The sequence below is a fragment of the Tachypleus tridentatus genome, chromosome 13 (genome assembly GCF_004210375.1).
Source record: "Tachypleus tridentatus isolate NWPU-2018 chromosome 13, ASM421037v1, whole genome shotgun sequence".
Taxonomy (NCBI): Eukaryota; Metazoa; Arthropoda; class Merostomata; order Xiphosura; family Limulidae; genus Tachypleus; species Tachypleus tridentatus.
This window is the reverse complement of record NC_134837.1, coordinates 157,199,363-157,225,059: the sequence shown is the minus strand read 5'-3', so window position 1 is coordinate 157,225,059 and position 25,697 is coordinate 157,199,363. Positions and strand designations below refer to the sequence as shown.

General features: G+C 33.8%; 2 protein-coding genes across 2 annotated transcripts in view; both read left to right on the top strand.

Moving 5' to 3' along the window:
* Nucleotides 1-4,482, top strand: part of LOC143240834 (interferon-related developmental regulator 1-like) — a 44,469-nt gene extending 39,987 nt beyond the window's left edge. Inside the window, exons 10-11 of the mRNA XM_076483990.1 lie at nt 127-213; nt 2,212-4,482. Coding sequence (XP_076340105.1) covers nt 127-213; nt 2,212-2,295 — 171 coding nt within the window. The 3' untranslated portion in view covers nt 2,296-4,482. The remainder of the gene's footprint in view (nt 1-126; nt 214-2,211) is intronic.
* A 6,792-nt stretch (nt 4,483-11,274) lies between these two features.
* LOC143236343 (hepatocyte growth factor receptor-like) overlaps nt 11,275-25,697 on the top strand; it is an 81,249-nt gene continuing 66,826 nt past the window's right edge. The window contains exon 1 of the mRNA XM_076474617.1: nt 11,275-11,731. The gene's annotated coding sequence lies outside the window, so the exon portion shown is untranslated. The remainder of the gene's footprint in view (nt 11,732-25,697) is intronic.

Below are 25,697 nucleotides of genomic sequence, written 5' to 3'. Positions count from 1 at the left end.
ATTAAGTAAAAACTTCCTTACTTTTTCTTAATTTTACTAAGAAACAACAACAAAATAAATTGTTCCATATTATTACTTTATTTTTCACATTTTTTTCAGGTGTTAACTTAATTTTGTATTTTGCAGGAAAATGATTTGTTAAGGGATATTTTTGAACTAGGCCCTCCTGTTACAAATGGTGGAGTGTACCAAAAAATAAGCAAGTTTGATAGGGTAAGTTTTTGGTAAAACAAAAATGAAGAAATTGAGGAAGTCATTTCTAACAAGCCATAAGTTTAAAACAGTTGATAGAAATTGTTTTTTACTTGACTGGACAATGTATTTGACATAGTTTATAGTACAAACAATATAACAATGAAATTCTGCACTTTCAATAATTTTCCATATACAGACATTGTTGATGTATTTTAATGATTGTGTAAAGGAAGGAAAAACATCTTCAGTTTGATTTTTTTTCTTCTAAAACTTTAAATTGTGTTTTTTTCTAATACTTTGACAGGTTACAATAATGGTGTGTTCATTTCTCATCATTCCACAAGTGTGTTAGATACATATTTTGTGTGCTACATATACTTTGAGATATTTACAGCAAACTGTTATTCAGAAAAACTTTTATACTAATTCCATTCCTGGTGTGTCATAAATATCTAATATAAACAACTCATGTTATTGAAAATTTTGTTCTTGTTAATAAGTGCCTTGAAGTTTGGTATGATTCTTGAGCTTGGTATGCCTGCTGTGGTGTGTTGTTCTTTGCTCTCTACCACAGTACATCATAACCCCTTAAGTTTGACCACTGTATGAAGCTTCTGTTATTCATTTGTATTACTTATCCAAGCAATACTGGTAGAACTAATTCACTGGATCAACAGTAGTGAATCAAAGAATAGATTAGACTTGTACATAATGTTTCTTGACTGATATTCACACTTTGATGCGGGGAAATAAATTCATAAATAAAAAAGCTACTACTTAAATGTTTACACTAAAAATTTGTTAAGAGTATGTTTGTAATTTATGCTGAAGTGACAAGGTTTCTAAATCAGAGTAATCTGTATTTGTATGTATGTGTATATATGCGTGTGTGTGTGTTTGCATGACTTTGCTATATTTTTCTGTAATATTTCGCTATCTTATTAAATACTAAGATATTTTGTTAAGAGTACATAATTCTTATAATATATTGAGTTTGTGATAGCAAACCTGCCTGTTAGGATGCTACAAATATTTGTTTTATTTGTATGTTTTTTGTAAGGGCTTCTGTCAAACATCAATGATAATCCTGTTTTTTTACACTTTGAAGATTTCCAATGTTAAATTGATTGTGATCATGAAAATACAGTTTAATGATGTTATGTTCTTTGTATTTTCATTTTCTTTTATTAAGACATTCACTGTGGATATTTATTTTTAAAAAATAACATATTTGATTTATATAATATTTGTAGGGAGAAACATAAAATGTGGCTGTTATTAGATGAACAAACTTTTAATATAGAAGTTCTTTTGTGTAACCTCTCATAATTTATGATTGAAAAAAAATGAATTGGATTTTTTCACTGTTTTTATATTGTTAAAAAAAAGGGCTGTAAAGTAACATGTCTTGTCAGCATCAGTTAATTAGAATGGTTAAAAGAGTTTGTACTTCAAGTGATTTCTTTCTGGTATTTAAGTTAAAAAGAATGTAGGATAAAAATATCCTAAAGTTTAATTATTTCTGATCAACCATTGATCAATATCTGTCACATGTACTTAAGAAATTTTGCCATTTAATATACTATTAAAAAATGGAGTACAAAGTTGTGGATCTAAAGATACTGATTAAAGTAATATTTGTGTATCATACGTGTATATATTGTTTTATAGTATCTGTAACAGTAGTTTTTATATTACTGGAAATAAATTAATGCAATTCATTTGCTTTCTTTGATTTGGAGTAATTTTGTTTCATGTATTAGCTAAAAGTAAAAAATATATTGTAAGTGGTGGTAGTTTTCAGACAAGAGTCTGCTTGATTATATTACACTATACTGATATACAGGGTATGATTTAGTTTGTTTTCATCAGCTTTATTTATTCACAGATTTTTGTATCCATATACGCAAGTATGTTTTGTTGTCAAAAATATTTCAGAAATGTTCTGTGGAATTAATATTTGACTAACTGTAAAATTTCCAATACATTTATTATACTTATTTTCTTTCATTTCAGCATATGGGTAATGTGGCTGCCTGTAAAGCTAGGACTAAATCAAGAGGAAAGCTAAGAGACAAGAGAGCTGATATTGTTGGTTAACTGTTTATTTTAGGCCTAACTGTTGTGAAACAACAATGACATTAAAGCCATGTGTTTATCTTGTGAAGTACAATGATATTAAATAAAAAACCTGGAGAATTTGATGTGGAGAAAATGTAACAAAAGTTTTTTGCTATATTTAGATTAAATTTCAGATGCCAATTTGAAATAACTTGGGAAAAAAACAAATCTGAAACTTTTGCTCATGAAATTAGTTGTGTTAAATGTTAAGAACTACAACAGTTTCTATGCATTAGAAATGTATTTAATCGATATTCTTATGTTCTCTATTTTTGAACATTTTTTTTCTACATGCCTGTACAAATAAAGTTTTGATTGTAAGGAATCAATATGTTCATAGCTCATCATGTGTTAAAATCATCATCTCTCAGTTCAAAACTTGTCAGTCCTTCCAAGTATGTAATTTGAAATATGTATAATAAAAAATATCTCAGACTTAGGTAGTGATCATAGATAATTGAACCTTAAAAAACCAGGAGTACAGTTATGTATATAACAAAAACTTGGGTTATTCTTGAAAGAAAGTAGATCTAATTTATGTGTTCTATATTTATACATAATGAATATATTTCCTAAATATTATGGGGAGATATTAGTAAATGGTATCAAAGTTATAATTCTAGTAAATCTCCTATTACTGGTGACTTTTTTTTTACAGTATTTCTGTTATTGTAAACTTGAAGTTATTTGTTGGTGTGTAATATTAAAACTTGTAAAAATACCACTACAGTTGTTTCAGTGAAAAACAAGATTTTTTAGCAAACATTTTACAAGTACCATACAGAAGTGTAATGTGAGGTTTTTATATTAGAACTTTATCTCCAAAGCCTAAAGCTTGACTACAGTTGATGTGGAGTTGTCTCTATAAGAATATGTTGTATAAACATATGGATTTAATAGAATGTCTTTGCATCATGTGATTTGTAACAATGGAACTGCATATAAATGCCAAATAAGTGGAAAATAATTTGGCCGTTTCATTGTATTGTGGAGATATGGGAATATGAATTTTGTTTTATTGATATTTTGTGTGACTGTTCGTACCTGTGTTTAATTGGTAAATTTATAATTTAAAAAACAAAAAAGGTACTAAAAATTTTATAATTCTAGAAATTGAGTAGTTTTGATGCTTGGGACTTGCATGCTTGATTTTACTAAATCAATTTTAAAGACTTTTTGTGTATTTTACTAACTAGAAAAATGATATTGTAAATGTGTGTCTGAGCATTAATAAAATTGTTTTAACAAATATGTGTGTGTAGAAGAAAATTAAATTAAGATCAAGGAGCTTGTTGGTTTCAAATTATTGTTCCTCACAGCTAGTGTTTAAAGTAACTTTTGTTAACATACTGTTTAAAGTTTCCATCCAACTTAAGATTAATCTGTCACTTGTTATTGTATAGAATGTTTAATACATCACTTAAAAAAAGGTGAGTGAAATCCTTGTACAAAAGTACTGTTATTGTGTTTTATTTTAATATGGTATAATAGTAAATGTATTACCCAAATTTATTTTATAATATCACTGTTGTATTTAATGCTAATACATTTTCGTGAACAATTAGATTATGGAAAAACTGGGACCTTAAGAGTAATGCATAGCTGTTTGAAATTTGATAATATAAATAATATTTCAAATACTACTGTATTTGTTGTATCTTGATGAGTTCTATTATTGGCAGGCCTTGTCAGCCCTGGATGTTGCATGGCTGGTATATTGTTATAAATACCTCTTTAATTCCTCACAAGTTCATAGAATGTTTTTAATTTGCAAGTTATTCCCTGCTATAACCATAACTCCAAATGTTTTAACTGATGTTTATGAAGTGAAGATTAACTTAGCAGACTTATCCATTATTGAAAACACTTTTTTTTGCAATAATAGAGAAAAATGTATGTTTTTTGTAATTATAATATATTATTATCTTACATTATAGTAAAATTGGCATTTAATAGAAGTAGTGGTTTGTCAAGTGGGGCAGTTTGTTTTATTGATTTACATTTTTATTGGCAGAAGACTCAGAAGTTGACAAATTGGAAAGTTATTGAAATAGTCTTATGATATTGACAGTTGTATGTTTTCTTTATTTGAATGTATAGTCTCTTTGTGTCCATGTATGTTCTGTATGCTGTTGTGTGTACAACATAAAGGCAATGAAGTATCTATGGTGTTTGTTATTAACGTAAATTAGAAAATATTGTCTAATTAAAGGCCAATGTTTTTTGAAATTAGTGAAAAATCTTATTACTAATAGACATACTTGTGTGATTTGTGATGTATAAAATGTGTATCTCTGGATAAGAAAACTTCATTTAGTGGATGTCTGTAGACCTTTATCTTTAATCATTATTCTGCTAGAAACTTAATAATCAGTGTTTATCACCTTTAATTTTATAATAGCATAAAATTGAAGGACAGCAAGGGATCTATTGGCCCATCCAATCTACTAAACTGAAACTAAAAAAAATCTTCAAAGCCATTTCTTATCATTCAAACATTTATTAAGCCTTCCTTTGAACCAAACATGAAAAACTTGTTCCAAAAGTTAGCCACCGTGTAAGAAATCTAGACTTGTCTCATCAAAAGACGATTTTTACCATGCCTGTATTTATACTGGTATACTGTAGTCTTACTGTTCTCACTGTTAAGTAATAAAAGGAAATAATATATATCAAAACCACCAATTTCCTTAATGATTTGAAACAATTTTAGGGATCTTAACCTGTCCATGTGATGACCTATCCATATCGGTTATCATCCAAGAGGCCTCATTGTAAACCTCTCCAAATAGTTCTGTCTTTTTTAAAGACAGTATCCCAAATAGTCTAATCAGTGACCTATGCAATGAAATTATAACTTCTAAAGTTGATTATCTGAACTAGTCGAGGTATCATGAGTAGTGAAAGGTTATCTTAAGACAAAAAAGTATCCTTTATATAACTCTCTCTCTCTCTCGATGTGGCAGTCTGAAGTAGCATACCATTCATATTTATTTCTGGATGTAGTTTTTTTGTTTTGTTAATTTCGTAAAGACTACAATTTGTGTTTCTACTGTGTTTATTTTTATTCTATATTTTTTACAGTATTCACTTATCTTATTTAGTTACGGTTGGATGTTTGTGGCTGGTATTGTTGGTGTTGCGGCACTTTTCCAGACTGCCACATCATCAGCGAACTGTGAAAAGAATCCGTGATTAGGATCCTTCAATGGCATGCTGTTTACATACGTGATGAAGAGTGTAGGGCTAACCAACCTTTTTTGAGGGACACTGGCTTCTTAAATAAAATACCCAGAAAAGGTACCCTCTACATTTTCTATTTACCAAAAAGTTTGATAGCCAGCGAATAATTCCACGCGGTAGTCCCATTTCATTCATTCAGAACCTTAGACCATCGTGCCATACAATATCGAATTCTTTCTCGATATCAAAGGAAGCAAGCGACAGTGCATTCTTTTTTTTTTTTTTATTATTAAAGCTATTTATTATAGTTTCGGTTAATCTAATTAAATGATCTGTTGTTTGTCTGAATTTCCTGAATCCGTTTTGTTTTTCTGGTAATTTTGATGTTATCTCCAAGAATGTGGAGAGTCTTTTGCTGATTATTCTTTCGAGAATTTTACCTATACAGCTGGTCAGGCCGATTGGTCAGTAGCTATTAGGTTTACTTGCTGGCTTTCCTTCCTTATGGAATATTAATATATTAGTGAACTACCAAGAAACTGGAATGTATCTCGAGGATAGGGACAGATCAAAAAGTGTTTTTAGGTGATCAAACAATTTCGGAATGCCCTTTTTTAGAAGGCTTGTATTTCATCTTCACCTGGAGATTTGGTTTTTATTGTTTCAATAAGTTCTTGTAGGGATATTTCTTTCGTTAGTATCGTGTCTTCGTAGTTTTCATGGTTTGCGGTGTGTCTTGTTTGTCTCGGATATGCTCATTGGGAAAATTGGTTCAAAAGTTTTGTATTGTTTTGTATATGGTTGTTGACTTTATTATAGAAATGTGTATTAATATCTGTATCAGAATGAGTTTTAAATGTATTTTGAAGTTGAGCTTTGAAAGCTTCAGCCTTTTCTTTATTTGTATGTGCTATTGTATTATTGTGTTAAAGTGCAGGATATTTCTTTACGGCTGTATTATCATTGGTGAGTCTTTTAAGGTGTATTCAGAATTTTTTCGGATCGGTTTTATCGTTCCGTTTTGAGCAGAAATTATCCCACTTTTCTTGTTTTTGTTTTGTGTTCTGATGTGATTTCTTATATTGTGTATTTGCGTTTTTGTTTCTCTGTCTCTTCCGGTATTGGGTTTCCATGTGTTATTTGTTGTTTTATGGTATTGTTTTCTTGGCTGCTTTCTGAAGGCACTCCGTTATTGTTTGACAGTAGTTATCCAATTTAATATAGGTTTTAACTTCTTTTATGACGTTATTGGGTAACAGGTTGTCTAATTCCTGTTTGTAATTTTGCGAATTTGCTTCACTAAAATTGAATTTTTCTTTCCTGTAGGTTATATTTTTATGGGGGGCGAGATCGAAGACGCAATATTATTGGTAAATGGTCACTATCAACATCTTTTCCCACCTGGAATGCTATTAGTTTTTGGCTCATGTTATATGTTCTCCGTGACAGTTTGTTTTGTTTTGAATTTCGCGCAAAGCTACACGAAAGCAATCTACGCTAACCGTCCCTAACTTTGCAGCGTTAAGACCAGAGGGAAGGCAGCTTGTCATCACCTCCAACTCTTGGGCTACACTTTTACTAACAAATAGTGGGATTGACCGTAACCTTCTAATGCCCCCACGGCTTAAAGGGCGAGTTTGTTTGGGGTGACGGGGATGGTAACCCGCGATCCTCAGATTACGAGTCGAATGCCTTAGCCACCTGGCCACGCTAAGCCTCTTTATGATAGGAAAGGGTAAAATCGTGACCCTCATTGCACATCTACGTGCACACAGGATAAAAAAAAATTACGAAGTTGGAAGTTGTACATATCGCATCATAATATGTTTTTCCAGTATCATATAAGCAAGAGTTCCATTATAGTATGATGCTAGAAAAAATTGTATCTAGAATATTATTTCTTTTAAAATGCAAAATACTTTTAATAGTAGCATAAAGAATAGTAAATTATTTACTTTTTTCAGAATTTAAACCGTATATGAAATATCAATTACTTTGTGTTGTAGGGCTCTCAGTAGTTATATCTCGCCTACGTAGCAGTAATACATCATATTGAGAAATTACTGGTTTTATAAAATGTTTTTTTTCTCATTTTTGTGATATATTTATACCATTACAAATAATGTTTGCCTAAAAACTTGCTCGTTTTAAGATTTAAAACGTTTTCATAAATAACTTTGCAGTAAAAAAGTAATAGTGGCTGTAAGAAGTCTCCAAACCTGTTGATTTAAAATGCTCAAAAAATTAGGGTAAAATTTATATTTTAGAGGCTGGCTAGATACAACTCTCTGGAAGTTTCAATATTTCTCAAAGACTTGGACTTGACATAGCCTGCTGGTTAGGGCGTTGGACTTCGAATCTAAGAGTTGTGGGTTCGAATCCTCCTCACATGCTTTTTCAGACGTGGGAGTTATTACGTATTGTAATTTATTTCGGACGTGTCCTCAACTTATTACGCTATGTAAGTTACGTGTTACTATTTCAAATAATCGGAACTTTGAATTTGAGTTTAGTTAAATGTTAATAGATGTTAAATTTAGTTGCCAACAAGTTTGATACACAGAATTTTCTTTTAAAAAAAAGTTTTAATATACAAAAAAAAACTAAAATAACAGTTATTACTAATAGTTATTACAAATGATAATTTATGTACAACAGTTTTACAAATTTGCAGGTATACCGACTCTTATAACCGGTCTAGAACTGAATGTTATCGATGATCCAGGTCCACGACGAACTAATTAATTTTGGGTTGATATTGTTACACTCGCCTAAGCTAATACTGTCTTTTTTTCTTGGCTGTCCTTGCACAGGGTACAAGTAATTTGCTGAAGTTGAACGGTTGGTAATGTTCGAAATCTATAAACGCTTCTGGTCTAATTACGTTTTGTTTTGTTTTGTTTTTTGTTTTTTTTACATTAATAGGCGTTAATCGCAATTATAACTTCCCAGTCCTATAGCGTACTGACAGGCGGGACTTGCGCAATAGAATATACATCACAGGCAAACAATAAAATATAACGAAACAAGCGTAGGAACTAAACGTATAACGGTGAATAAAACTATTATATAGAGTTACAAGGTGTTGGTTAATTCCACTATTCTTTGGTAAAACTAAAAGAGTAGCTCGAGAGTTTGTGGTGTTGTCTCTAGTTTATCATTGCTAAGTTTAGGGCAGATAGGCTTCGTGTTGCCTCGCGCGAAATTCAAAACAAGAAAAAGTCAGACCAATGGGTAATTTTCATTATTCTCAAATATTTCACCATTTCGAAATAAGGATATATATACGGCTTCCCTTATTTTTAATTGTGACCAGCCGTGAACAGCATAACGGCATTGTTCACATTTCAAGTTGCTTAACATTTTATGCACAATTCAGTCTCATAAAACTAACGAAGAGGTGAAAGCTTCAAATTGTAAAATAATCATGACAAAGTGGAACGTGAACAAAAGTTTTCATTTTCTGTCGATGAAATAGTCCTGTCAGTGTCAAACTTACTGCATGTTCGGAACATAAGTGCTTGATTAAGCAACTACATAGTATAATATATTTATTATGGCGTATTTTATTTGCACAGCAGATGGTTATTCCATATTGCTTACTTAAGTAAGCAGGGAATATATATAATCCGCGTGGATTGTGAGAATTTGTATAACCAGAAAATACCTGAAGGAGTGTAATGGTTTTACAGTTTTGGAGCGTAGCAAACTCGATATTCAAAGTTAGATCTGAAACGGTCAAACTTGAACTTCCGAGTCGGCTCTCTTTGGGTTTGGACAGTTATGAATACTACAGCTGTCAAGTATTGTTAAACTAACACAGTGTTGTGTTACATATAAAAAAAATTATGAAGTTATTCAACAATACACGCGTGCAACTATCATCCCACGTGACTTGTGCTCTGCTAGTTCCTTTCATACGATGCCCGTGTAAACAATTAAGATTCGATTTCGTTGTACAAGAAAAAAAAAAATAATTAAAACAATACACAACAAATAAATATGGCCGTGGTGCCCAGAAATGGAACGTGGTATGTCTGCGGACTTGTATTGTTAGAAACGGGTTTTCAATACCCTTGGTGGGCAGAGCACATATAGCCCTATGTGTAGCTTTAATTTTAAGTAAAAATGTTACACAACAACAACAGCCTTGGCTCATATCCGTGTGATTCAAAAATACTCCCTGCACTTTAACCTGTGTGTGCGTGTGATATAAGAGAGAGTCAACTCTTTGGTGTGTGTGGCGGGGTACTTACTGCCTTCCCTTGTGTCAGTAGATTATTATTAGCTTTGACATAAATAAATTCCAACTAATTTGAAAACCTGAAGAATTCAGTTTTGGTTATCATGTTTTAGCAGATAATCAATAATTTGTTTGTATATTTAATGGTCCAGTTAAATATGGGAATAATTATGTTTTGGAAGTAATCTAAAAAAACTATGATATTACACATGTTGTTGCTGAAATTTTTTGCCGTTGCTTTAACTTTTTTGTTAAATATTGTTTGGTAATCCTATAACTGGATAGAAGTTTAGAATAAATAGTTTTTGCTTTGCTTCGTTACCAATGTTAATTCAACAGTAACCTGATGGTTTATAATGCCAAAAATCAATTTGGATACACTTATACACTTATTTAGATACAAATATCACATTGTGTGGCTTTGCAGTAAAAAAGGTATTCGTTTTCGTAATCACGGGCAGGTGGGTTAAGGCTTTTGTCTCGTAATCTCAGGGTCGCGGGTTCGAATCCTCGTCGCACCAAACATGCTCGCCTTTTCAACCGTGAGGGCGTTATAATTCGACGGTCAATCCCACTATTCGTTGGTAAAAGACTAGCCCAAGAATTAGCGGTGGGTGGTGATGACTAGCTGCCTTCCTCTAGTCTTACACTGCTAAATTAGGGACGGCTAGCGCAGATAGCCCTTGAGTAGCTTTGCGCGAAATTAAAAAACAAAACAAATAAACAATAAATCACTCGACTCGTAATCCGAGAGTCACGGGTTTGAATCCTCGTTACACCAAACAAGCTCGCCCTTTCAGCAGTGGGGGCATTATAATGTGACTGTCAATTCCATTGTTCGTTGGTAAAAGAGTAGCCCAAGAGTTGGCGGCGGGTGTCGATGACTAGATGCCTTTCCTCTAGTCTTACACTGCTAAATTAGAGACAGTTAGCGCAGATAGCCCTAGTGTAGCTGTTTGCGCGAAATGCAAACCAAACCAAACAATTCTTAATCATTTATGTAGCTTATGAGATAATTTAATGCTCTAGATCATTTTAAGTCAATATATATCTGTCGAAAACAATTTTGTTATATTTTTCTTCAAATGAACAAAGTAATTTCCTGCTCTTTTAGGTCCCCTGCATTCGTATTGCCTTTTATGACATATGAAAAGGTCAAGTGTTCGTAATGAACTGTGTCAAAGTTTAAATTAAAATCACCTGTTGTTTGATCAAGCTTTTATTAACTTGTACCAGTAAGAAGAAATTACGTATCAACATTCATAATAGACAACATGTTATTAGCAAGGCTGCTAATATTTCTGTTTGTTAAAGGTCGGGCAAAGGTTTATTTACCAAACAAAAACCAAGTTTTTAAATATGCCTTTACCACTAAGAGTCAAAATTTTTGTTTGTTTTTCTGCTCAAAACTGTGTAGATGTGTGATCTCGGTTAACCATATGACAATACTCTTGGAATACTAAGTAGAAACCCAAGGTCTTTCTTTTTTTAGTTGACGTCATAACTTATAAATTCCGGTTTCGGTGTTATTTTCGTGAGCGTTTGGACGTCTTCGTGCAGTTCTGGTTAAACGGTTACGTAATACTCTACCAGAGATCGGAAATCCGGTCCCAGATCAATGACACATTATTTTTGTAGAGTAAACGTGAACTCGTGAAAGTCCACTGTTGTCATACTCATTTTTTAAAAACAAATATCAAAATATTATATGTATCCATGGTGGAGAAGCAAAAACCTTTGCATGGAATTCTTGTCACTTTGAATGGCCGACAGATGGCAGGACCTCTGATTGGGTGTGTTGCGTATAGCAGCGGAAGTACGTAACCCATGATTGAGCTAACAACCCACCATTCAGGTGAAGTGAAAAGTTATTTGTTGAATTTGAAAGTCAGCTCTGTGATTTTACGAAGGTGAATTACTATGAATTCGGCAGGAATGTTAAAAACAAGATATATTTTTATGCTAGAAGACATATATTAATAACTTCAGGTAAGTTTCTAATTTGCCTGTTTTGCTTTATAGTACATACTGCTACTGAAGTTGCAAGTTGAAATACTTTTGTATTAGATGTTGTTCGGGTCAAATTCTTTCACACGATACAGGACGTGTATCAGTTCTCAGACCGGTACACTAAATAATGTTACCAGAGTGTACGTTTAAATATTGTTGTTACTAAAAAGCGGAGGTCTCGAATATTGGTCATTTTAAGCTCATTAAGGTGTTTCCTACAAAATATTATATAAGTTATTAAAAAGTCCCAAGCTGTAAAATGTGCAAGTCATTAGATTAATGAATTTTGCTTAGAGCAACGTATATCACTGGAGAACATTGAGGTGGTTCTAATAGTATTGATACCAAGCCATAAAGTTACTGAAAGTAACTAGTTATGCTACATAACACTGTTAGTATTTTTAATAATTCCATTAAGATTTCAAAAACGCTTGAATAATTGAAAAGCGTTAGTTTCTGTTAACTTTTGGTATGAATTTAGCTCACTGATAATTTGGAGCCAAGTATGCCAGCCATCTTTAATTTAGACTAGACCAAAGGTAGTCAGTGAATATTCATAGACCGTCAACTTTTGGGCTGTTCTTTTACCATCGAATAGCGGATTGACCGTTGCATTCTGACTTCCGTAGTGAATGGGGGAGCATATTCAATGACGAGGATTCGATTCTACGACCTGAAGCACCCAAGCCAGTTTCTGGCTTTTAAGTTTGACCTGCTTGTTTCCACGATACTTTATATTCCATAAATTCTATCGTAGTTTGTACTTTGTTTACGAATATGTTTATTTATCCGCAAACTCCTCTCATAATTTAGAACTAGCAGGACCAAACTTAGAAGGTTTTGGGTGTCGCTGAACCCAGTTTTGGCATCGAATTTTTGTTCCCTCCCCTTTCCCTCGGCATACCCAGTGGGGGATTTAAAATTGTATTGGACCAAGGGCTAATAATTTTTGTGGACCCAACATTCCATGTAATTTTACATTGAATAAAAATATGAATGCCCCCCCCCCCTCATTAAGAACACGAACCTCTACTTAAACACGCCACTGGGCATACCGAGGGTCCATGATTGAAAGTGTATTCATACCCAACCAATAATATAGCAGGACCAAACTTTGATCAGATGCCATGGGTGGGTGACATAACGGTGTTTTTTGTTTGTTTCTTTTACAGATTCAGACTTCCTTAGAGTAGCAATAAAAGTAACTGGGGATAACGGAGTAATTTTATTGGTACACTGACAGTCTGAACCTCAGTACCAACTGAGTAGCGATGATTCTTTCCTCTTAGTAATTTATTACACCTCAGTTACTTACATACCAGGAAGAAATAAAATGTGTTCAGATTTGTTGACAAATTACCTACGTTTTAGAAAATAGATTGAAAAATATTTTGAATGGGTAATAAAAGATATACTTACAAATGTACATTATTCTTGACGTGTGTTGATAGAATAACACTAAGCCAGAGCTATTTGTTTTGTTAATAACTTCTAATATTCATTTTAAAGTTTTGTTGAGATTACCGTCGAAGACGCACTCACATTTTGAGTAGATAAATTTTGAAGAAAAATATAAACATATGAATAAGGTCGCAGCACTTCCACCAATCTTACCAAGATGTTTCGGGGATTGTTTAGTGACTTACAGTACATAAATTCTCTTGCCCACTTCTCGATTTTTGTGAGCCATAGGATTGTCATATCTACCTTTGAAAGTGTATACCTTATATTATCACTGGAATATTTGTATTATTACCAGTAATAACGTCATTCTAAGCCTATTCTGGGAGTGCTTTTTTTTTTTTTTTTGTAGAAGCCACAGTATAGGCTGTGTTAAAAAATTTGATTAAACTAAACCGTTACAGAGAACTCCTACCGAGAACAGGTCTGTGTTTAAAATCGTTACACAACAACTGAACAGAATGGTCTGAACGAAACCAAAACAAATTTACGACATTTTGCAAATAACTGCTGTTCCCAGGTACCGTTTCCACAATTTTACTTTTCATATGCTCTTATAATGTTGTTTTAATATCAAGATCGTTTGAGGTGAGTAAAAATGTTGTTATTTGATGGAAAACAGACAAATTAGACCATCGGATGGCTTACCTTAGTCTGCTGCGGAAGAGTCGATGAATTTTGTGATAATTTATGATTATCTTGTTTATTTCTTTCTTATTTAATACTAAGTAACTTGTAAATTTCATTCTTGGTCATATAGAGGGGTTAAGATCACTGTTAAGTATCGAAACGATTCCTCTAGGTTTAGGTTTAGGCCTATGAGCAACGTAACCTTCGGCCTGGATGACGTAGGGAAATAACGAAGTTAAATATTTTGATATGCACTATTTGCTTGTTAGCTCACGTGTGGTCCACCAGTGGAACATCGATATGTTTTCGGACTTACAAGACTAAAATCAGAGGTTCGATTTCTCTCGGTGGATGCAACAGATATCACGATTTGGCTTTGCTGTAACAAAACACATACTACGTAGGTAGGAAGCCTGGCATGAATCGATAGTTAGGGTACTCAATTCGAAATCTGCGGGTGAGGTTTCGAATACCTGTGACTGAACATGCTCTCTCTTTCAGTTGTGGGACGTTAGAATTGACGGTCAATTTCACTATTTGTTGGTAAAAACGTAATCCAAAAAGTGGCGGTTAGTTTGTTGACAACCTATCTTCCCTTTAGTCTATCATTGCTAAATTAGAGATGGAAGCGCAGATGGCCTTAGACTACTTTTGTGTGAAATTCAAAAGAAACAAATCACATGTAATGATAAATTTTTCTTTCGAATTTTCAAGTGTTACATAAATGTAGAGGATAATTATGTACCAAGTTTTAAAAGCATAATTTTTAGAAAGTGAATTTTCTAGACTGGGCAAGCTTCTAATTAGTTTACAAAATTGGCGTTTAAATGTATACGAACTACATCTCTTTGGAAGTTGGAAGTGGATGATTTTTTTATCTCTTTCATTAATTCTTTGTTTGTAAAATCTATTTTTAAAACTTATTAACTAATGGCTAGCGCTTAGAAATAGTCTGGATCTTACCAATTACAACTGGCCTTTGTTGCATCTTAAATGCTACCCTTTTCTGTACAAATTCGAATTTCCTTCACACCAAACATGCCCACTCTTTCAGCCGTGGAGATGATATAATGTGATTGTCAATCCCACTGCTCGTTGGTAAAAGAGTAGCCTAAGAGTTGGCGTTGGGTGGTGATGACTAGCTGCCTTCCCTCTAGTTTTACACTGCTAAAATAGAGACGGTTAGCGCAGATAGCCCTCGTGTAGCTTTGCGCGAAATTCAAAAACAAACAAAAACAAAACTGTCTCTACAAGATGATGTTTCACAGTTTGATGCCAATCCAACCTAGGAAACTACTATCTACAGAAAGTTGTCCTACGTCAAGTGTAATTTATTGATAGGCTTGAGACAGAATTTTGTCAGAAAAGTTTTCAGATTTTCTAGTCTGTAACAGTTGAATTAATCATTAGCTTGTCTTACTCTTTCCTGTCGTCAGAGGTGTCGCTAAGTATTTAAAAGATTGGGGACTTGGGCCCATAGGCGCTGGAATATTCGACGTTTCATCATGATAGCGATCATGGACTTGTATTCGGATTTTTCAAGATACCAACTGAGGATTCCGGGCATAGCTAGAGAGAATTGAGGTACGGTCCCCGTGTGCCAGTGCCTAGCGGCGCATCTGGTTGACATCGTCGAATATTACAGCATCCTTGGCGTTCTCAGTATGTACAGCAATTTTCATTGCAGTTCAACATTTCCATGGTTCTTATATAATCATAAGCTACAGTAGTGATTCATAATAAGGATCGCTCATTGCTTTTATTTATTATTACTTAATATTGTTCCACCAGTCTACAGCAAAAATGGCTGTGAGTATTATAATAAAACTTCGGCATTATCATTAAACGCATCATTGCGCATTGTGTAGGGAACAAACAGCGACTGTGTAACAGTTGACATCGAATCGTTTTGATGTAGTCTGTTATTTATATGGATCCTTATAATCTACTGTATGGATACATATATATCTGCGTACAGGCCGTGGGTGTAATTTAATGTTTATATGGCAGGCATCACACATGTATCATAACGATTATTAACTTATTGTTTCAACTATATTGACATCGCGTATCATTTGGTTATGTACAGGGTTCCTGCCCATTCTGACACGATGCTGCTGATAAGATTGTTTTGAATTTTGCGCAAAGTTACACAAGAGCTATCTGCGCTAGCCATCCCCAATTTAGCAGTGTAAGACTAGAGAGAAGGCAGTTAGTCATCACCACCCACCGCCAACTCTTGGGCTACTCTTTTATCAACGAGTAGTAGGATTGACCGTCATATTATAACGCTCCCACGGCTGGGAGGGCGAGCAGGTTTGGTGCGACCGGGATTCGATCCCGCGTCCCTTGGATTACAAGTCAAACGCCTTAATACGCTTGGCCATGCTGGGTCTGCTGCTGATAAGATCATTGTTTGTTTTCACTACTGTATCATTGATTTTGGTCATGTTACACAAACGTCTAAGCTGTCTCCAACAACAGAAATCTTTAAGTCGTAGATTAAGTGACAGCATCAAGTTTGGTTTCGAGAAAAGGATCAGTAACCTTGATGATGACTGATGGCAAGTGTTGAATTGTAGCCAATTCTTTGTGATTGCAAACTTTATAGACACTGCATATAGAATAGCCATCCTCGAAGCTAATTATTAGGATTGGCAAGAATCGTATAAACAGGAGTAGGCGATTCTAGGCGAAAGTGAGGCAGACATTTTGTAGTTGTAACAATTAGGAGAGCCAAAATAGGGATTTGTAGTTTGAGGATATACTGTCTGAAACCTTAAGCTTCTTTATTTACTTTTATTTGCATTTACGTTTCTGCTTTATATAGTTTCTTTATTTTTAATGATTTCGATTCCTTCTATGAAATTTGTGCTTAACTATAAACAAACCCTTTTAAATTAACAATTTTTAATAATCTTGTCATATTCATAATATCAAAGGTATATTTCTAGAATTCTCATTGTATTCTAGCAGTCTGATGTTAAGGATTTTAAAACTAATTTCATAAAGTGCAATTTTTTAATCTGATGCTGCAACAGACATATTTCGAAGTTCACACACACACGTGATATTAAGAAGGAAGCGTAAAATGCATGGTTATGTGGAAATAAGACTCGACTAAGTTTTATTTCTATATGTACTTGTTACGTAGCAAACTATTAACTAGATCCTTTTATAATTGATATGTAATTTACACACATGTCCAGAAATAAACATGATACAGCTACGCAGGGGGTGATTTTGGTTGAACCTCCTATTTTTGAGATTTAAGAAATGTATGCTTATATAGTTATAGTTATAGCACAACTGCTTATGATATTTAACGTTTTCTACAGTGTCTACATTTTTCTGATGAAATATTTTTGGTTCGAAATAGTCGCATACAATACCTTCTGCTGACACTTTATAATTGAAAGTCAGAAACCGTATTGCCACTGTTATATTTTGTAAGCAGGATTTTCTTTATAGCAGGCACACGTGACCTGTTAATGATAAATTTCAACAACAAACAAACACAGTCCGCTTCTCTAAACGTGGAGAACTATTAAAGGCATTCTATCAAAAGAACATCAGTCATGGAACAGTTTCATTACGTTTTCCACTATTCAGTGTGGGCGTTAAACACTGGATTGAGAATATCGAAGGTTTTTCCAAGGTTTTTTTTATGTCATACATTTTTACTTCACATATGTGAGGTTAGTGATTATAGAGATAATAATTTTGAGATGTTTAATGACATGCTGCTGAGGACAATAAATATGATATGGCTTATCTAAAAATCATGGAATTCTTTGAATTCATTTTTTTTGTTTAAAATTTACTATTTGAAAGAAGTTTTTGTAAATTTGCAATGTCCAAACCAATATAACGTCTCTGGTGTTTCACTAATAGAACAATGCTGTTAAGAACTGACTTCACTAAGAGTGAATGTAGTTGATTAATTAATAGTGCAAACAATTTTAATATTCATGTTAGTATGCCACGAGTTAGCCAACGACAAGCCCAACGTCCAAATACAGAATATAGTTCCATTGAGGACTACTTTAATAAAATAGTAAACATTCCTTTTATTGACCACATAACACTATGTAATAAAATTTTTACTTTTTCTTGTTCCTGGGCAGAAAATGTTATTTCTCAATTGCTTATGCCTAGAAATGGAAAAGACCTATTTTTTCTCTTCAAACTTCGCATTTGTGATCTGGAAGCGTATAAGGAAAACAAGATGGGAGACTATATTTGGGGGCTGATACGTGAAAGTGATTTACAATACAGTCGCAAATCTCGAAAAACTACTCACTTCTATATAAATTTTTGTATAACTTTAGTATAAAAACATGTAAATCTTCATTCGTATGTTGTTTTATTCAGACCTATTGTAAATGAAAATGTGCAAATTTGCCCGTTTTTATTAGATTGAGGAATAATTCGTGAGCGTTTTTAAATAATTTCATTCAAGCATTACATGCAAGACTATACAATACTTCAATGCATGAACACATTACACCCAAAACATTTATTATGATACTTTATTTCATGTAATACTTAGGTATATAGTATGCATTGTTTTAAACGGAATTCTAAGAAATTAAATGCGAAAAGCAGATGGTGTCGAAAATGCTCGATTTTGTCCACTTGACATTCCATTTAATGAGCTGAAAATGAAAGCAAAAATTAAAGACATATGAAAATCAAACACACCATCTATTAGAGCAAAAAATTATCTACCAAATGACATGAAATATTTTGCGAAAGCGTTTCATTTATGAATATATTTTTTTAACTTGAAAAAAACGCTCACGAATTATTCCTCAACCCAATACATAGAAAATAGGTTAATTTCTAAATTTTATTATCCAGGTCACAAAAGCAAAGTTTGAAGGGAATAATGGCCATTTTCTGTACTTTTACAACATAAGCAATTAAGAAATAACACATACTATTCAGAGTGTTACATAGTGTTATCAGCAATATTTTCTCCTGATTTCATGAACGTGTAGAGCAGCAGCATCAGTTCAGAAACTTATACCTTCAAAATTCACAAGTTTTCAAAATATCACTGATATCAGACAGACTATAGATTTTTACAGGCAAAGTTAGCCAAATATTTATTTTTACCAATAATTTCTTCGAAAAACAAGATAGCTTTCTGTTCCTCCTCATATACTGGCTTACTGCTTAAAAGCGTGCTTCAGTGTACAAAATATCCTTATGTTACTGAAACTGTTAGCTACACTACCACTATGTTCATAATTATATGAACATTCGGCCTATTGGTTAACTACCAGAGATGTACACAACACCGAAGAAAGACTGAGTGCTCTAGCTTTAATACTTATTCATTACAACACTGCTGTCAACACTTCATCAAACCTTATGCAAGTTATTTATGGTAAATCACCCAAGAAAAATAGGGCATGCTAACATGTTATTTCAATTGTGTATACATGTGCGTTTATAACAGCCAGTGATCGAAATAGCTAATATACTATTACTAATTATATTGCTAATTTAATACTTGATAGCTACTCTGCATGCGGATAACTAGTACAAAACCTTACCATAATAAAACATACGTATTTATTATAATTCTAGTTTAGCTCCCCATGGAGTGTTACGACACGATGATTTGTTGACTTTCCATTGTTTTTTTGTGAATTTTATGTAAACAGTCAATGTTCAAGCTATATTTCATGCGAGACTGCTTCCAAGTTTTAATCCATCTATTTTTTTTTTTTTTTACAAATCATGTGGGGATATGCCCTCAGACCCCGTAGCATTAGTATGTTGTGCATGCTATTAGTTTGTGCTTCGCATGTGTTGACTTTTGATCCCACAAATTATAACTTCCATTTCAAAGATACTGCGAACGGGCCTGAACAACATTTATAGTTTATTGGTTTGTTTGTTTTTGAATTTCGCGCATAGCTACTCGAGGGCTATCTGCACTAACTGTCCCTAATTTAGCAGTGTAAGACTAGGGGGAAGGCAGTTAGTCATCACCACCCACCGCCAACTCTTGGGCTACTCTTTCACCAACGAATAGTTGGATTGATAGTAACATTATAACGCCTCCACGGCTGAAAGGGCGAGCAGGTTTGGTGCGACTGGGATTTGAACCCGCGACCCTCGAACGCCTTAATCCACCTTGCCATGCCGGGCCTATAGTTTATTGGACTAACTGCGGTACATTTGGTTGTACAGTTTTTTTTTTAACTAACTTAATAGTGAGCCAAAGTTGTTTTTCTATTTTCTTTTCTTGCATGCAGATAAAAGTTGACAAAACTACGAATTAGTCAATACTTTATCCTAACTAAAATATCAATCAATTCGAGTTACAGAAAGAAACATAGTTAAGGCGAAGCTTTTTAAAAGCAGTTTGTCTAATGGTTGTCACTGAATAAAACTAAACTATATGAACGCCATATTTCATAAACTCATCATTCCGTAGGTTATTCATATTTTGAATGCTAATTATAATTAATTGTTTTAGCGTTGCTAATTTCCACTGTGCGTTGAGTGAACTTGACCTGAGCAGTGTAACACTGGCACAATGAGGCTGCATCAATCTGATTATAAACAGTCAATACATATTTGTGTCAGTAATCGACTCATTTTTTTCGGAAAATGCAATTTAACGAATGTGATAATAGGAAGCATTTATAAAACGTCTCGGAATCCTCAAATTCCATCATCAGCAATCTAGAGGAACAAACAAATAATATTTTTAATTGCAGCAGAAATATATAAGAGTAAACAATCTGAATAAACAAATATAATTTGAGTAAACGAAAATTGAAACAGTTTAACTAAAATAAGTTTACATTTAGTGAGGACTGTGTATTATATAGGAATGGAAGGAGAGTTTTTATGTACAATGTTTCTTTTTTGGAAGTTCAGTGTCGTATTTTGCTGTTAAGAGAACTTTGGATGTCCTGTTTCTGTACTGTGCTGATAGATAGCGGAGCTAGGAATGTTCGTAACCTTCTTCCCAATTTGTATAGATATGCCCACATGCTCGTAGTTTAAGGTGACGTTTGGTTTCATTCATATAGGCGCCCGGCATGGTCAGGTGGTTAGGGCTCTCGACTTGTATTCAGAGAGTCAAGGGTTCGAATCCCCGACACACCAAACATGTTCACCATTTAAGCCGTGGGGGCGTTATAATGTAACGGTCAATCCCACTATTCATTGATAAAAGAGTAGTCTAAGAGTTAGCCCTCTAGTCTTACGCTGTTAAATGAGGGACTGCTATCGCAGATAGCTTTCATGTAGCTTTTCGCGAAATTCAAAATCAAACCAATTCACCAATATAGGAGGCCTTAAGTTCTCCGAACGTGACGATATGTGAACAACAGGCAGTTGGCAAACAGTCTTCGTAGCGGAAAAAATTGAGTCTGAAATTCGGTTTCAAAATAAGTTTCAAGTAATTGTAGGGACAATAAATGTTAAATAATTTTTAACTGTTTCTTGATAAGGGAGCCTTATCTCCGGAGATATGGTAAACAGGTGCATAAGGGAAGTTTGGTTACAGTGAGTACCTTAAGTGGTTTGACAAACCTTTCATTTAAGAAAGAGGAAATTATTTTCTCCGAAGCTTCTTTATCACGACTCTACACAAAACTGTATTTTTGAAACGATTACTCCACGTATTTCTTATTCGTTTCCACGCGAGTACCTAATATCATACTGAGTATTGAATCAGCACCTTGTCCTAGTCTTTATATCGAGAGGAGTACATATATAAAGATCCCTCTCAAACATTGCACTTATAAACCAATAAATTGGAAACCGAGAACTGTGGTATTGGAGAAGCGGTAGATTAATTAACTAAAACATTTGCGCTGTAAACAGGAGTTCGGATTTCAGTCCTATCGGTTTCAGTTTTCACATTTTGCTATTATTTTTATTTTAATTATGGCAGACTCTAGGACATTAACACAAGTTTTATTTCATGTATATACAGACTTATCAATAATAGTTACTATTATGTGATTATTTGGTTATCAAGACGTATAATCTTTATCTTGTGTTTACAGATGTCATATTTTCAGGTGAACTAATTTCCTCAAAGAGTCAGTTAGGTAGATCAGCCATATAACGGAAGGTTTGAAAAGACAAATCTCCAGTTAAGACTGAATTTCACTATGACTAACCAAGTCTGTGTTAAAAAAACAAATGAACTGAACATCAAGTGAGATACACGATGAAAATTACGTTGTAGTTCCAGTTCCACAAATGAATAGCATCTGTACTAGGAATCTTTTTTTTTATTTTTTATTTCTTAGTTTGTTTGAAATTAAGCACAAAGCTTGACAAATGGCTATCTGTGCTCCACCCACCACAAGTATTGAAATTCGATTTCTAGGGTATAAATCCGCAGAAAATACTGTTGTGCCACCGGGGTTTTTTGCCTCAATAAGTTGGTGAAATTGTGCCTTCGATCTAGAAGTTACAGCCCCACTAAAAGCAAAGAATTTGACTCGTAAAAAGTGCAGAAACTAGTAACACAAAGCTATTTTAAAACTGTTCGGATGAAAAAAAAGATCAGAAGCTAGAAAGTATTTGGGATGGGAGGAAAATCTGCATCATCCATTCCTGCATTCTACCTCTCATTCACTACATTCACAGAGTGGATGTATATATACGCTACGTAGCTGGATACATGAATGGATAATATAAAATTATCTCCCGTCCCAAATGCTCTCTAATTTTTTTTACCTTTTTTTTCCCCCATCCCTACAATTTTATATTAAATTTTTTTTGTTACCAGTTCAAATGTAAACACAATCTGTACTTGCAATGTAGGCGCTGTCGCCTTTACTGTAGTTGTGAACTGATCAGCCTTCTGCTAGTTCTAGACTTATTTCCAAGCTGATTGGTTCACTCAACTGATGTTCAAGACTGTTTAAATCTGAGGTGACTTAATTGAATCGGCAATACCAGATTTACACAAAACAATTCACTCTAACCGGCCCGGCATGCCAGGTAGTTAAGGCACTCGATTCGTAATCAGAGGGTTGTGGGTTCGAATCTCTGTCACACCAAACATGCTCGCCCTTTCAGCCGTGGGGACGTTATAATGTGACGGTTAATCCCACTATTCGTTGGTAAAAGAGTAACCCAAGAGTTGGCAGTGGATGGTAATGACTAGCTGCCTTCCCTCTAGTCTTAAAGCACTGCTAAATTAGAGACGGCTAGCGCAGATAGCCCTCCAGTAGCTTTGCGCGAAATTCAAACCAAACAAACCACTCTAGCCACATGACTGCAATTCTTATCCAAACACTGCTGAAAAACTTCAGACTTAATGTTGTAGCGTTAGAGCTGAAACCTTACGTATTAAAATAAGACGGTAGAAGTTTATCGACATTTTTATTATTCTGTGTTTACAAGGTTACTGAGTTTTATTCGCTTGTCATGGTATGACAAAAGTACAAATGGAACATCATGCAAGGATACACTTAAATAAGTACAAGTAGAACATTATACAAGAATACCTTTAAATAATTAAGGCTTATTCATACTGTACAATTAAATGGATATTTTATAATTTATTTCTAAGCTCTAATATTTTAATGAATTTGCTTACCGACGTATAAGTGTAGAGAAATGCTGTCTAAACGACCACATATTTACCAGATTCATGGTGCTTGAAAAATACGCAAACCACAAAATAATAATTTAATCCACTTAAAAAAACAACAACAAGAAATTCGAATATCTAAGTAGTTTTGGAAAAGAGACCATCGTCATTTTGAAAAAGCACGAAATAATTTGTTATTTTAAATCACAAGACTACATTACCTTGAAATTGTTTATCGAGGGACATTTGCAGGTGATCTGTGTATTTTAAAGTTTCAGTGTTAGGCCTCGCATTTGTGATAATTATGAACCCTACAACGTTGATACATACGTAAAAATCTGCGAGATACCTTGATATAACCTAGAACAATAAAACCTGAAGTGCTCACGTGACCACTAACAACACGACAAATAGTAAAAAAAAAAAAGGTTCTTACGTTCATTCCACTTCCGGTGTATTTATCCGTTCATGACGAGACGTTTAGCCGAAAACCGACAAAACCTTTTGTGTCAAGTTGATTCATCGTGTATTACGTATTTAGTCAGTTTTCCATGCTAAGTGTTGGACGTACGTAGTTTCGTGGATGGTGGTCCAACAAATTCTGATTTAAGTGCCAAACTTAACTGAAATGTTTCGTGTACAAAAAGTTGAATAAAACATCTTAAGAAATGGGTAAGTTATAATGAGTGTTTTTTAATATTTTATATTCAGGTAAACTTAACTCTAAAATTAATTAAGGCTTAAATTTTGCACAAAACTGTGCGACGGCTGTATGGGCTAGTCGTTCCTAATTGAGTAGTGATGGACGAGAGAGAAGGCATCTAATCAACACCACCCACCGCCAACGTTTGGGCTATTCTTTTCCGAACGAATAGTGGAACTGACTGAACATTATAACGCCGTCACGGGTGAAAGTGCAACCTTGTTGGATTACGAGAATTCGAACCCGTGACCCTCGGTTTACGACTGGTGTGCCTTCATCGTTAGGTAATGTGTGTGTGTTTTCCTGTAGCGAAGCCACATCGAGCTTACTGCTGAGTCCACCGAATTTAATCGAGCTTTTGATTTTAGCGTTGTGAATGCGTAGACTTACCGCAGTACTAACGGGGGGACCCGTTAGGTCATCTCTGGTCTATTAACTAAAGTGTTAAAAGCATGATGCTTGGAAATTAATTAAGATTGAAATAAGATCAACCACAAAAAAAAAAAAACCAAAAAAAAAACAAGAGAAACCGATAACCCGAACGCTTTTGAAAACGTTCGGGCTATCAGATTTTTTGTGATTTAAATTACAAAAGTATAGTGTTGATTGCTCGAAAAATTTAGGACATATATAAATGAAACAATATAAAATTATTTAAAATATTACAAATACCTTTTATTTATTATTGTTAATTTACAAGAAATAAATAAAAGCGCAAATACATAAAATCATTAAATACCGGTTTCGTATAATCAACTGGACTCTTTAGTTTCTACAATAAAGCTTTCTCGATCAATATTTGCTTGACAATATGAAACTACTCGCGTTTCTTTCTTCTATAGAGTGCTTTATAAATGGGCTCGGCATGGCTGGGTGGTTAAAGCACTTGACTCGTAATCCGACGGTCTAGTGTTAGAATCCCCGTTATGCCAAACATTATTACCGCTTCGAACTCGCGACCCTCGGATTACGAGTGGAAAGCCTTAACACTCTTGGCCATTGCACACACTGAAACGTGAATAAACAAATATGTATATAATTATAAGAACATTTTCTGTTATTTAATTACTTGTACAGATGTTATAGTTGATGGTCATGAAACACTAATGAATATTTTAATTTTCTGAAGACGTTCTAGTCGAGTGTGTTTGTGTGTTTTTCATATAGCAAAGCCACACAAAGGGCTATCTGCTCAGCCCACCGAGGGGAATCGAACCTCTGATTTTAGCGTTGTACGTTCTAGTCGAAGCTGAGAAGTTAAAAAATAAAGACCTACAAACAATCTTTATTTGAAAACTGTTTCTTCGTTGCTTTTAGTTCATCGTTAAGTTATTATTTTATAAGTTTTATAAATATTATTCAAATACATTTTAAATACTGATAAAACAGGAGTTACAGAATACGTTAAGTTCCTTGTTGTTGTGGTGTTCCCATAATAGGCAAAAATATATAAAAGAAAAGACTTAAAAAGTTACCAAGACTGGTTTACACTTGCATTGTTGTTGCATTTAACATTAATAACCTGATATAGTTCCTGATGCAACTATGTAAGTTGTTAAATCATT